The sequence below is a fragment of the Amblyomma mixtum genome, chromosome 9, assembly GCF_055824585.1.
Source record: "Amblyomma mixtum isolate Tamu chromosome 9, ASM5582458v1, whole genome shotgun sequence".
NCBI classification, from domain to species: Eukaryota; Metazoa; Arthropoda; class Arachnida; order Ixodida; family Ixodidae; genus Amblyomma; species Amblyomma mixtum.
In genome coordinates, this window is record NC_143020.1 from 118,172,258 (window position 1) to 118,186,805 (window position 14,548).

Sequence of the window (14,548 nt, forward strand, 5' to 3'; positions counted from 1 at the left end):
TGCAAGCATGGGAACACCTTTATTAGCTACGCCCTGCAAGCAGGAGTGGGCTTTCTTGAGGAGCATAAAGCGTCACAGGTAGAGACCTTCGGGGCTTCCTTCCTTCTTGCGGTATAGGACGTTCTCTTTGGACTTGCGGAAGTCTTCACTTGTCACTTTCATGCGTCTCTCACGTAGTGCCATCAGGCCTGCTTCAGTGCAGATGGCCTACATTGAACAAAGTACACACCGCGAACATTACACTGCGGGAAGAGCAAAATAATCACACAAAAACAGAAGCTCTGTCATCCCAATTCCATATAGCTATGTATTACATTTTGTTTTCATAACAACATTCAAGGCGCCTATCTTGGTTTGCTTCTGTGAAAACTTAGGCCACCTGTAACTGTTTGTGTCATGAAATGCAAATATATTACGACAAGGAATTATATGCGTTCAGGTGCAATGAGTCTCGAATTATTCAACTTACGCTATAAGAGCAAATAAAATGCGCTGGTGGTCAAAATAACACTTTTGATTGTGAATACCAGAAAATGGTCAAGAATTTCAGCCTTACAACGGCGCTGTAACTGCAATCAGTCCCTTGCTTGTGCTATGTGTGCACTGGTTGTCTTGCAATATTCAATAAAAACATTCAGAAGCAAGTTTACTATGCCAAGGTTGATGATGCTGCACGGAGCGGAATGCCACGATGACACTATAACAGACTGCTAAGTTTCAGTGTCACAAGGAGCGCTCGGTTATGTCATTGACACGCTGTCTCGTTATCATCCTTTTGGCGCTTTTAAAGCCAAAATGATGTAGGGAACAAACACTTTCGTGCTTCGTGTACAGTGAGCTCAGTGTGACTGTGACGTTGGGAAAAGTAGAACCAACTTCAAATGCTAGCAGGGTTCAAGACAACTGAAAGTTGTTGCTCTGGTTGTGTTTAGGTTTATGGGGGTTTAACGTCCCAGAGTGAGTCAGGCTATGAGGGACGCAGTAGTGAAGGGCTCCGGAAATGTCGACTACCTGGGGTTCCTTAACGTGCACTGACATCGCACAGTACACGGGCCTCTAGAATTTCGCCTCCCCCAAAATTCGAACGCTGCAGCTGGGATTGAACCCGCGTCTTTTGGGTCATCAGCCGAACTCTGTTTTAAGTAACCAGTAGCAATGCGTAGTTTCTATACAACATTGGCTCTTTTTTTTCACTATGGGAGCTTGCTCACAGCTACCAACCAAAAAATGGTGAAAGCCTTGTTTCAAGCAAGACCAAAAATGACGTCAGAAGAATGTGTGTCTCAAACTGTTGGCGATCAAAGCACGGAGGGATCCCGCTACAATATAACAAGCTACACCTGTAGCACTTTTAGGCACTACTTTTCAACCAAAATTTGCAGCAGCTGCAGAAAGATGCTGGGATCCCAGCGATGAAAAGATAAGAACCCTAACATTCCTTCTGAAGATCTTAACCCATTTGTTGTCCTAACATTGGCTTCATACATATCACTCTACTGTCCTTTGAGCCAATCTTGTTTCACATTTGCAACAGCGTATCACTAAACACTTGGAAGTTTCAATTGCACTGCATGATGGTTTGCAGTGGCGTCCACGACTGACCTTGATGTCTGCACCTGACAGATCATCCTTGGCAGCTACGAGGTCATCGCAGCAGACGTCACCGGCGAGCGTCATGCGCGCTGTGTGGATCTGGAAGATGCGTCGCCGGGTCCGCTCGTCTGGCAGTGGGAACTCAATTTTGCGGTCAATTCGACCAGGTCGGATGAGAGCTGGGTCGAGGGTCTCGATCCGGTTAGTGGCCATGACCACTTTGACATCGCCGCGCGAGTCGAAGCCGTCCAGCTGGTTCAGCAGCTCCAGCATAGTCCGCTGGATTTCCCGCTCCCCGCCCGAGTTGGAGTCGTACCTGGGAAGCGCGGTGCAGTGGAAGCGTAAATGAGGACAGCCTCACCACTAACATGGTAGAAAAAGTACCCGCCACTTGTGAGAAGCTTCGCTTCCGTCCATTCCTCTCTGAAATGCGTGCAATACAGAGCACACAGATGCTTAGCCCCTCAGAAAAATGGCCAAATTCAATCTGTAATGACTAGCCATATAGTGAGACAGCCTAGTATGAGCCACTCCAGTATGATTAGTCTCAAATAAAGTACGCAAAAGGAAAGATAAGGGCTTCACGCATGCATGGATTTAAGTGCTTGGGGAGCCCAAAAAACAAACTCCAAGGAACACAACGGTTCTGTGAAACCGAGTTTGAGAACCCCTGGCCTAAACTAGCTAGGGGACGAAACATAACATGGAAGGCAAGTGTAAATGATTGTTTTCACCTTGATTCAACACTTAGTTGTAGTGGAAAACACACTGTCGGGGAGAAAAAGAGGGGAAAGGGTGGGCAAAAAAAAGGAGATGAAAGGAGGAGAAATGAAAATGACCAGGAATGCTGTGAGCGCTTGCTGGAAGCAGCAGTGAGTTCATTTTACAGTCAGCTATGCTGCAGCCTCAAGTTTAGGCTGGTCCGTTGGCTCATTGCCAGTGGAAGCAAGATAAATGATGAGTGCTAGAAGGCCAGTCAGGAGAGGACCTGCTCTGGTTGCAAAAACAAAATGAAAAGAAAAGTGCACCCCGGTTGTGAACCATCACTGACAGAGGTGGCCAGGACATGTGAGCACCTGCAGAAAATGTATTGCTGGCAGCGATATACTATTCATGTATCACTGCGACCATTCTTACTAGAAGGGGCAGTCTGAGAATTGATCCGGAATGGTGTTCCAATGAATACAATAATCAACATCATGGCAGACCCGCAGAACCTAGCTGCTGATAATATCCAAAAAGAAATTAAAGGGGCTGCGAAACACTGCTTGGGGGGATACCGGCTATACTTCAGGTGGGTTCTTTATCTCACACAGATGCTGACTTAAAAAGAATTACAGGAATCGATGCACAGGAACGGGAGTTATTCAGTGAAGAAATTTCAAAATATAAGCAAACAAAACGCTGCCCTCAACTCGATTTTGGTGGGGCTTCCCACTCCTATTTCGCTCTCCCAATGACGGCACCTGGCGCAACCAATCAAAACAGCCAGCCAGAGCACGTCGCGGAAGTTTGCACTGCATGGTTGCCTGCTCTCTGTAACTCGTTCTTGCTGAGGCTGGCAGCGTCGTTTCCATGCCAGAGCGCCCCTGGTGGTGTATTTTTATTTTACTTGCTTTGCAGGGCTTTTATCTAAGACAAACAAGTTGTTTTTGTTGATCTAATATAAAACTTAGACAGGTGACAAAATGTGTCTCTATTTATTCACACAATTTGCAGTATATTTACTGTTTGTCCGATCATCAAGCTCGCGCCAGGTGATGTCATATCCGCTGCTAAAAACCCGCCACTGTGTGGCGACACCATCAGAGCCATGAAGTTGTTTTTGGGAGGACATTAAAATATTAAAAAACGGAATATACGCGGTGTTACCGACGCTAATAGCACCATTATAACTCACTGTATGTAATCAACAGGCAAATCAGTTAACTAAGATTGTGTTTCTGGGCCCCTTTAAGGCTGACGACACCTTATCAGAGTGCCGGCATATGCGGAAGACCCCCTATACCGCAGAAACCATGGCGGTAGCCCTGGTGATCAAGGCCCAAGATCAAGCAGCAGCCTCAGCATGCAGAGTGACTGACTCCCAACAAACTTGCAGAGACCACACCACCAGCAGGTTTCCCAACAGAACATACTATGCAATATTCACCAACACCACAGGATAACATGGACCCCAGGTCACGAAGATCTGAAGACAAATGAGACAGTAAACAATCTAGATCGAGAATTCACAAACTGAGCAGATCCCTTACCTCACCCTCATCCATATTTTGTACGGGGACTGCCTCGAACACACACATCAGACTGGAAACAAAAAACTGGACACTTCAGACGCTACTGACTTTAGGTTAATACAAACAAACACTTATCCCAACCTGCTCCTTTGGAATAAGTTTAGGCCAACCCAATACCCCGCACTTAGCCCCAGGTGTGGTGCTTGTCCGACCCTTTTCCATATATTCTGGGCCTGTGCGAACAATCCTGAAGGCCAGCCAGTGTCGTCCTGGATGCGTGTTCGCCAAATGCAGCCGGTACAGCCAGCGATGACAGCGCCGCCCACCGGCAGGTAGCAGCCACATTAAGGCTGGTTATAAATATTCATTCAGAACGACGGCTTGACATCGCCGCTATGGCGCAGTGGATTAGAGGCACGCGTTGCGTATGGAAGGTCGGCCGTTCGACTCCGCTCTCTGTACTGTAATTTTATTGTTTTTTTAATTTCATTTTTTTTTTCATTTTTTCCCTTTTAGGTCGCAAATCGTGATGCATAGTGGCATATAACGCCGTTTAAGAGGATTTATTATCCCTTTTAGGTAAGCCGTTGTGACAATCTTGAGTCACCGTGATCAATTGACCGTAGTTTCAAGCCATGTGGCTGTACAGGCTGCAGTTGGCGAATACGCGTCCTGGACGAGGGGTGCCACCCTACACTTCTGTCCCCAACAGTGTACCTCTAACACAGGTTCGTACACCCATACCCAAAAACTGAAAAAAATCCCACCAGTACTGGACGGAAAATGGTTGGAGTCAATAAGAACAAGTGTTTTAAGGGGGGATGAGGGGATCGAAGGAAACTTTTCTATTTTTCGACTTAGAGTGATGAAATTTGGCAGACTGGCTTAATTAAAACAGCATCAAACAGTCAGATAAAAAGTTTCACAATGACATCTTTAGTAGTTTCCCTTTTATCATTGTTTATATGTTGACCCCATGTTGCTTGCTTGTGGAAAGCCTAGCATGACAAAAAAACAAGCTACAGGTCTGTGAATGCTTTTAATATTTACTAGGAAGTGTGGTGTAAGCCAAGACTATCTTAATTTTTTTTGAAATTTCTCTGCTCTTTTTTACAAAGGACACAACATGCACCTTCTTTTATGTTTAGAACGTATCATGCTCTAATTACCATGTGATGAAAACATGTGAGCCTAAATGGTAAATCTGAGACTGTCTTGACGCAGACCACATTTCACTGATCACAACACAACAAACGGGGTAAAAATCCATGCACCCATTGCTGTGCTACGCTTTCCACGAACAATATTAAGTTCAAAACAAACTTTCGAGAAAACAAGCCTGAAAGTTCTAAGCTAGCACACATTGTCTATGTGTAGATGCCAACAAATATATTTATTTGGAGTGCTTAAAGTTTATTTTTGGGTGATATATTTCAGTAGAACATAGAAACAGTGTTGGAGATGCCAAAAAGTGTACTTTTCAAAAATCAACTTTTTTCGTGATTTTTGCGATCTGATCCCCACATCCCCCCTTAAGTGCTGCAGGTATTTGCTGCAGAATGCTCACTAAATGGCATCTTCGATCATGAGCTGCTAATATTTTTTTATTTTGGTTTTATTGGGGTTTAACGTCCCAAAGCAACTCAGGCAATGAGGGACGCCGCAGTGAAGGGCTGCGGAAATTTCGACCACCTGGGGGTTCTTTGAGACGACGCAATTTATGGCACCTCCAAGATGCCTACACCCATTGAAGCAGCACCTGGGGGCCTTGAGAGAGAAAGAAAAAAGGAAGACGACTCACCGTTTTGTCCCGACTGCATCAATTTCATCTATGAACACAATGGACGGCGCGTGCTCTTCTGCCACCCGGAACAGCTCTCGAACAAGCTTAGGGCCATCACCCTGTAGGGAAGAAAAAAGCAGGCAAAGCAAGCCTTAACCATGCACCAGTGACTATATCCACATCGTGGTGGTTTTTTCAATATGACCGGAAGAAAACAGCAGAAATACTCTTCATAAAGTCATCAACTATGAGACAGCATGAAAACAATGAATATGCAGGCTGGCAATCAGATTAACTTCAAATCTAACAACAGAAGAAAGGGCCCACGATGTCCCATTACTAATGCAGATTCAAGTACTATACAGTACCAGGTATTTCTGGATGAGCTCGGAGCCGACAACACGCAGGAAAGTGGCCGATGTCTGGTTGGCGACGGCCTTGGCGAGCAGTGTTTTGCCCGTGCCCGGCGGTCCGTACAAGATGACACCCTTGGGTGGCCGAATGCCCATCTCCTCGTAGTACTCTGGGTGCGTCAACGGCAGCTCCACACTTTCCTTGATCTCCTGCACGACGACGAACCAACACACAGACTGGGGTTACAGCGAGGCCACATCATGCTCGCAAACACAGCTTTCCTCCGTCAATTGGGAGCGGCTTCCCGATATCTGGCGCAGCATCACTGATCAAGAGGTATAAGTTGAAGGGACACTAAGAAAAATTGCAAAAGGCCTGTATTCAACGACGTTATCATGGCAAAGAGGCCACTTTTAATGAAAAGAGAAACTTTCATGAACTAGAAAAGCTCAAGCAAACTGAGATGAATCAAGGCAATTTTTTTTTTGTGCAGATCCCTGAGGCTAGGCAATACCACCTTCACTTCCAGACAGCGATCACAGAGTCCCTTGTGGTCTTGATGTAACGAGTTTGAACTGAGTGGAAGGAAAAAAATTTCTCTACCTGTAGATGAGATATTCAGTAGTAAATATGTTATCTGCTGCTGGACAAAATCTGACATAGCTAGGAAGAGCCATAAAATCGACTTTTACTCTGAATAAAACCTGGAAGTAGTATACAGCGTCCCCTTAACAAAGAGGTGGCGTTCGGTAATAGGATTTGGTGAATATGCCCAGTGTGGCACTGCACTCTGTACAAAGTAAACAATATAATGACGTGGGAGTAAGCCTAGCGAGTAGTTATAATTTCGCCCAACAGATAGCTTGGACCTGAGGTCATGGGTGCTATGATGGCGAACCTCGCGTAACTTCATCAGTGCAGTCAAGAACAGGTTTCCATAAGCAGATTACAGAAGTGAGCCCCTTCTCTCAGTACTCCTGGCTCGCCACCATTGTGGCCGCTGTGACGTCGATGCAAGCTATGTAAAAGAACTGGAATGCTATCTGTCATTAAAGGCCTACTGACCACCCTCTGGTTGAAAATATTTTCTACGCCAGTGGTTGTGAGGCATCGTCCCTAGAACACACGGCCGCAAACTTTTTTGACAAGACTCGTTGATAGCGGAGTTACAGCCATCGCAATCAAGCTGCTCTGCCATGCTCCTCTCCTTCTACTCCCTCTCTGAGACTTTCTCTCTCTCCCACTTCATCGACCAGCATCCGCAAGCGAAACTCGCCCTACTCCTCCGATATTAGCGGAGGCGTGGAGTCTGGTGGAGTATGTCACACGTCTATGTCATGGCCCTGCCTTGGAAAGTACATTCTTTCCTTGCTTTTTGCTATCTGGGACACGTCAGTCAGGACGACAGACTAATTTTGGAATGCCTTTTGGGAAGACTGGAATGTGCAGTCTCTTTAAGGCTCGGGATACCAGCGTGGAGGATGAGAAGGTTGGCTTCTCGAAAGGGCTTTGATCTGAAGAGTTTTGTAAAGGCTATCTTTGATGTCTCATCTATACACTGTGCTTATTTGTTTGAAAATGTCCAAACCCTGGTCAGTGGCCCTTTAGAGCCCAATATGCACATTGAAATTAGGAAGAAAAAAGAATGCGGCAGTTTTTTTAGTAAAAAAATTTAACGATTTCGTAGCGAAGGCATTTGATTATGCAGATCTACAAGCAGAGAGAGTCAGCAAACATAAAGCCCCTGCCCGAGTGTAATTTCATACATAGAAAAACATCCCGAGAACTGCTCTGCGCTCGACTTCCTCTCACTGTGCACTGAGTGCAGGTTAGGATAATCGCACTTGTGTAACGCTGAAGCGGGGGACGACTGTGCAAACTGCGATCTGCCAGATCTAACCTGGATCTGCTGGTCGAGGCCTCCAATGTCTGCGTAAGTCTCCTGGGGGGCCTTCTCAAGCTTCATGACAGCCACCATCGGGTCGGCGTCGTCTGAGAGTACGCCCACCACAGCATGCACCTTGTGGTTCAGCAGCACCGAGCAACCGGGCTCCAGTTGGTCCTGCGGAAGAATTCACTCCCTTTTCAATCGTTCCCATCAAATTACTCCCCACTGAGGGACTTATTTCGCCTCATTTCTCTCTCCCTCACTGCCAAGGGCAGAAGAGCCACAGGTAAGAGTGAACTAGCATCCAGCAAAACAAACAGCAGAGTCTTGATAACCCACAACAAGGATAACAAAAAGTGGTGGCTTAAATAGCAGCAATGAAAATATGCTTGTTGAAAAGGAGAATAGTTACATGAAACACTGACGCAAGTAAATAACCAAGAAAGCTAGACAAATCAGAATTTGATCAACTTTTAGCCTCCTAACAGCCACATTTATTTTTGGAAATGGTACCAAAAATCGTCATTTAGTACCTGTGCTGCCATCAAATGGCAAACCAAGGAAATGCTTTGGATGACCAACTCGCCTCAAACCGGACACAGAGTGCCAGAAAATACACGACAAGCTGGACTTCTCATGAGTTAGAAATGACAGTCGGCTTATGACGAGTCTGGCTTGTGGTTTGTGGGGGTTTAACGCCCCAAAGTGACTCAGGCTATGAGAGACGCCGTAGTGAAGGGCTACAGAAATTTCGACCACCACGGGTTCTTCAACGTGCACTGATATCACACAGTACATGGGCCTCTAGAATTTCACCTCCATCGAAATTCGACTGCCACGGCCGTGATCGAACCCGCATCTTTTGGTTCAGCAGCTGAGCACCGTAACCACTGAGGGGAAGGGAGAGGGGGAAAAAAGGAGGGAAGCAGGTTGAAAGAGGCAACACACACACACAAGGAGCAAATGCACATTTGACTGCTCCAATGTGCACGTAAAGAGCACATTCGCAATCTGTTTCCAGTTACGTGATGGCAGCCACAAACAGTAATAACTGTTTGTCAACAGATATTGTAGACACCAGGCAAATGAATCCAGGTGAGCTGCCTTCGCTCATGTACTCAGCCAGCTCCACTTTCATCCTTGCAGCACAAAGCTCGACTGCCTCAAAGCCACTGACAGCACGTAGACCATGACTGCACTCAAACTACCACACTGCAACACAAAAAAACTCTCAGGGATTCACTCCAAAAAAAAAAAAAACCTAACTGGTAATAACAAAAAGTGTTACTAATAAGGATCAGCAATGCCACCGAAGAGCACCAAGAGCACAGAATGCATTGTTGCACCTACACGAAGCCTGCAATCGATGAAAAGGCTTGAGAGGAAAACTACTGAGCGATCCTCTTCGCCAACGGAGCACTGACCTTGTCGACGAAGGATAGCATGCTGACGTAGTGCTCGCTGCCCACCGAGGTCGACACGATGGCGTGGCTGTCGTCTATGATCTCCTCCAGGGTGCCCACCGACATTGGGCTGCCTCTCAGGTCATCCACCTGCAAAAGCAAGCCATTACCACAAGGCAAAATGCAGGAAACCGTCGTCAAGTTTTTCACTTTCGCTATACATGTGAAGCCGATTTGCAATGCTCGCTTGAGGCAACGGTACTTGTCAAAATTATGCCAGTGATGTCATGGTCATAAGCCTCCACAAGGGAAGCCTGGAACGGGAGACTGAAGAGAACTATGCCTGTAGCTGCCATACTAAAAAACTCAGGGGGCACTTTGACGATCTGAAGTGCGCGAGGTGAAAGCCTTTCCACGGAACTCTGGCTGTACGGCCACAGGCACACACGAGGCGGATATGGGGCGACTTGGATCGGCTAGTCGTGACTAATTAGCCATGACTGGTTAGTGACTAGTTAGTCATGACTTCCAACTAGTAATGACTAATTACGCCTTTCACTTCAGATGTAATGGACGGACAGACGGACAGAGTCATGGCCGTGAGTAAGAGCCTGTAAAGGCTTTCGCCTTAAAATAACCGAGGAGAAGAGAGGCGCCTGACCTTGGAGCGTTCCTCCTCGTGCTTCTCCTCCTGAGGCTTGAGACGTTCCTGGTTACGCAGGAACTCGTCCTCGAGCAGCAGGTAGTCCTTGATGCGCTCCAGCTTCAGCAGCTTCAGCCGGCATCTGGTGTGTGGCGTCACTGCACGGACGCGCCACCAATGTAATCTGCCATCAGCAGCAAGCCACAACTTGGAAGGCAGCACACAGCATCGGCGGCGACACTGTCTCAAGGCTGACAGATTAGACAACCACTTGTGCCAAGCAGTGCTGTTCCTCGTTGTGTGTTGCCTCTACTTGACCAATGACACTGAGTATGGGCCACCCGCACGAACTACACACCATGTAAATCATCATATCAGCTAGCAGTGCGAAAGAAAAAAATGGCCCACAGAGACTGGATGTTGCTGAAGCAGCCTTTGGACAGCAATAGTGGTCTGTTCTCAGGCTTTGCACAGTAAGACTGCCTTCCTTTGCACACACAAAGGTACATCTACATTAATGTAAAAAAGTTCAAGTATATTTTTTGAAAGGTAGAGTTAAGTTTAGGCCATGAGCTTTAAAATCGGCTGGTGCTGAAATAGAGACATACATGCACCTCATCAAAGCCATGTATGCGCGAGTACAGCCTGTGGTCATCGCAGCCTGTGGTCAACGCAGCCAAGCAATACGGGCCCTGTCTGACACCTGCAAGCAACACATCAGTAGGTGGTGTGGAAACTCACCGGTTGGAAGCTTGCTTGCTGCCTCGGGTCCCCTGGTGCGCTTCTTGCGCTTGCCCACACGGCTCGGTATGGGTGGCTCATACTTGCGCTTCTTGTCCTGGAAACATGCAGCACAATATTTTCATAGAGCTGCCAGATAGTGCCCAGTCTTATGGCCAGTCTTTCTACACTACACGTTGTTTTGCTCAAGATGCTATTACATGCTCTGGTGTTTACAGTCACAATGACAGGTAGAAAAAAAGCAGGGGCCATGTATGTGTAATGGTTCACTATTCTGACACAGCATATTACTGCCCAGCCAAAGCAAGAAAGCTATTTGGCACTGTACACAGCAGGGGGAGTGATAAACTTGCCCCATTACAGACAGGAGCATAGTGCTGCAATGATGACAGACTCGCAGAAAGGAGAGGCCACAAAGGTGCCTCTTCTAATTGATTTAGCTTCAAACACAATGACGCATGTGTGCTTGGTTAGTAATGCTGCGACCTGCTTACTTTATCTATTGTCTCCATGTTTTTGTCTGAGATGGAATAAGCTCTTCAGGTCTTAACTCTGAACCAGATACACAAACTTCGACAATACCCAGCATGTGTGGGTTAACTACATCCATAAAAAAAAGGGGCAGTGACCTGTTTGTAGGTGAACTAATAATACAACCTCTAAGCTAAAGTTGCCTCAATGCTGAAGGCCTTTTGCTGGCCATACCAAGAGCTACGTGATGGAATGGCAGCCTGCCGATGGACGAGACCTTGAATATGTGTCCTGCTGCGACCAGCACGCAGGGTAAACGTTTCTTGAGAGGACCTTACTTTTTAACTGCAATTTTCATGGCACTGACGAAATGTAGCCGTTTACGTGAACCAATGAACCAGAGTTATAAACTTTCTAACCAGAATTTACGCAACTAGAGTGACACTTTGATCTGGTGGAGGGGCACATCCGAGATTCACAGGCCGCAATCCCGTTGCAATATATTAAGGCAGGAGTATGTATTAGAAAATACCATAATACCTTATCGTCTTTCTTGTCACCGCCGGATGAACTTCCACCACTGCCACCCTGAGACTGATTTTGACCCTGTAAATAGATACAAACACAAAGGTGAATGCAGGCATACGAAATACACAGCCACCCACGCCAAGATTAGCGCTTTCTCATAAAATTAGCTAACAATAAACCGTTTTCACTACTCCGCAGATGCTGATGAAGAGAACAATTGTTTCCAAGAAAGAATATATGATTAGCAAAAAGAATTTGTGTTTAGTCACTGCTCGGAACCGTAGACACCGACAAGCCGACCGGTTGTCGCCTTTCATTACTTTTACACTTCAAGCATCAGCAGAGAATCTGCTTGTACACACACATATTATAACTAAGAGATATCCAAATTACTTTAAGCGCATATTAGGATCTCAGAATTGTACCATTCCAGCAACGCTACAAATTCACGATGACTTGCTCACCATTTCGGCGACAGAAGATTGATGCCAGTGACGATCGCCGAATTTTGTAATGCAAGCTTCAGCTACTTCAGCTTTGCAAGTTGTTTGAATGCAAAAAAAGTGAAAAAATCAACTAAGACACATTCTTAAATGTTCATAACTTACTTGCATGTAATAAAATGTTTCACAAAAACTTTTTTTTTTGCAGTTTCAGTTTTGATTTCTTGTGCGCGGTAATCTGAGGTCATGGTGCTTGAGGTGTTTGTGTCTGTTTGAAAATAAGAAGAAGCGATAGATGCGGCTGTTTTCAACACCACTGATGTTCACGCATCAAATCGCCCGTGTCTGGTCTAGCGAACGCGACGTGAGCATATTTATTTCATGCTGAATCAGGACGACGAGGCGAGTTGGTTGATATTCATTTTAGAGGCGAGAACTAGCGTAAGGAAAGCGTTAAGCACAGCGCTCCGGGAGGCTGTTTTATCTCAATCTGTGCTCAGCTGTGCATTTTTCTCCTTCATTGTTTTGCACTGTGTGCACTTTCAAAAGGCAAAACATTGCTCTTCGTCGAGCATTATAAAACCGTTGCTCAAGCTGGGTTACACAACAGCCTGACACGAAGCAGCTTTTAAAGCGACGTTATAGCCCAGCTCTTGAAGAAATGCCAAGACATTCTGGCGGTTTGCGCCATCGGCCTTGTCAACACAGCACAATCTTTTTCTTCCCAGATCGTGCCGCTTTGGTGCCGCCCGTACCGCCGGCCAGCGCAGTGGATACAAAATGCTACAACGCCGCGTTGGCTTGTTCTCGAGAATGCGCCGATCCAATCCAATCCACAACACCAATCAGCCGTGCCACCGTCGGCTGCCGCTGGGGAGGCCGCTGCTCGCACTCGGTCGCCAGCAGTCGCACAGCGGCGGTTTGACGGCGGCGTAGAGCAGCGCGAAGTCGGGCCCGAAAACTCAGCCAGAATCATGGCCACGCAAACCAAGGGCCGATTTCCGTGAGTAGAAATGCGCCACACGCGCGCAGTGCGACGCACGCGCACTACTTGCGGCCGCGCGCGCGCGTACGGCAGCGCTAGCTTTTGCTTGAGTAGCCGCGCATCGGCACGCGCTCCCGTCCCATCACCGGCGACTGTTGCGGAATCCACTGCGGCTTTAACCAGCTGTTTAGGCTGGCAGCCAGCGACCTGGTTTCTTGCTGTTCTTTCCATCGAACACCGCTGCGCTATGCTTCTCCTTGGCGAAGCGCTTTCGCGCCGGGATCGTTCATTGGCGAGCGATGAACGGGGATGTCACGACCTTCGCTGCCTATCAATTAAGTGGCTCTTTACGACACCGAGCTGATAAAAACGTGCCGAGAGATTACGGAGCGGAGGAAAATGCCCCTGCGGCGCCCGCGTGATTTCAGTTTCGCCGACTTCTCGTCACCTTTGGTTAGCGATGCTTGCCCGCGGGTTCTCGCCACGAAACTCGCGCGTACCGGTCAGCAGAACGATCGACATGTTGCGCGTCGCGGTGTGAATGACCAGAAGCGCTAGCCTTAACCTTGAATAAAACCTGTCGCCGTTCGTACTCACTTTCTCTTCGCCCTTGGCACATGCTCAAAAATGCGCTGATGAGCGGAGACACGCTAAATAGCAAAAAAAAAAAAAAAAAGGAAAAAAAAGAGGAACACCTGTTGAAATGTGATGAATTAACGCACCTGTTTTTTTTTTTTTTACTTTTTCAGACTCGTACCCAAAATAGTCAATGGCGGTATTGCAGGAATCATTGGCGTCACTTGTGTCTTTCCTATTGACTTGGTCAAAACGAGACTTCAAAACCAGCAGATCGGGCCCAATGGAGAGCGCATGTACCGCTCCATGTAAGTGACGTCATGCTACTAGCTGTTCTGCCAGGCCATACCCTTGTATGGGCCAAATGACCATCATGTTTCCACTGTCCACAGGCTCGACTGCTTTCGAAAGTCTTATGCGGCAGAAGGCTTCTTTGGAATGTATAGAGGTAAGAGCACGATTTTGCAGGGACTTCATGCAGCATAGAATGCTGGGATTTTAATAAAATACAGCCAACTCTTGATAATCCGAAGTCTAAGGGGAGCAAGAATTTATTGATTAATTTATTTAAAAAAAAACACTTTTGGCTTTTACAGTGGGCCCAAGCAGGAGGGGGCATAAAACATGTTCATGAAAAGCAATGCATAAAAAAAGTGAGAACAATGTAATGTACAAGTTACCAATATCTAATTTGTTTGAATTATGCAGGATTTGATTTAATGGAAGCCATTTTAATGCACAACGTTGAAGAGACTGAAAGTTCAAATTTAGTGAGTGTGAACTGGCAAGAGACAACTATAATACCAGTACACCTTTGTGCATATTTGGTGTAGCGAATGTGACAGTCAATGACCAGTGTGCAGTTTTTTTTTCTAAATTAGACTATGTGCTGGTGCTTAGTGG

At 46.6% G+C, this 14,548-nt stretch overlaps 3 protein-coding genes across 4 annotated transcripts in view; 1 reads left to right on the top strand and 2 right to left on the bottom strand.

Annotated features, from left to right (window-relative positions):
* On the bottom strand, positions 1-13,703 carry Rpt2 (26S proteasome regulatory subunit Rpt2). Of its 2 annotated transcripts, XM_089561639.1 has the most exons (11): positions 13,667-13,703; positions 12,106-12,176; positions 11,654-11,719; positions 10,643-10,739; positions 9,920-10,059; positions 9,280-9,408; positions 7,868-8,029; positions 5,982-6,176; positions 5,632-5,732; positions 1,603-1,909; positions 1-207 (listed from the first exon to the last, which is right to left on the bottom strand). In XM_089561639.1, exons 1-11 carry the CDS (start codon positions 13,686-13,688, stop codon positions 73-75), a joined length of 1,425 nt encoding a protein of 474 aa, XP_089417765.1. In that variant the 5' UTR covers positions 13,689-13,703; the 3' UTR covers positions 1-72. The 2 variants fall into 2 exon arrangements, with proteins under 2 accessions (XP_089417765.1, XP_089417766.1); XM_089561640.1 differs by lacking the exon at positions 13,667-13,703 and having other exon boundaries at positions 12,067-12,107.
* The window catches only part of LOC149330928 (LYR motif containing protein 1-like), a 17,452-nt gene continuing 13,607 nt past the window's right edge, over positions 10,704-14,548 (bottom strand). Inside the window, exons 4-5 of the mRNA XM_089561644.1 lie at positions 11,654-11,719; positions 10,704-10,739 (exon numbers count right to left, since the gene is read on the bottom strand). The gene's annotated coding sequence lies outside the window, so the exon portion shown is untranslated. The remainder of the gene's footprint in view (positions 10,740-11,653; positions 11,720-14,548) is intronic.
* LOC149330929 (mitochondrial glutamate carrier 1-like) overlaps positions 13,044-14,548 on the top strand; it is a 9,240-nt gene continuing 7,735 nt past the window's right edge. The window contains exons 1-3 of the mRNA XM_089561641.1: positions 13,044-13,087; positions 13,819-13,953; positions 14,038-14,093. Coding sequence (XP_089417767.1) covers positions 13,059-13,087; positions 13,819-13,953; positions 14,038-14,093 — 220 coding nt within the window. The 5' untranslated portion in view covers positions 13,044-13,058. The remainder of the gene's footprint in view (positions 13,088-13,818; positions 13,954-14,037; positions 14,094-14,548) is intronic.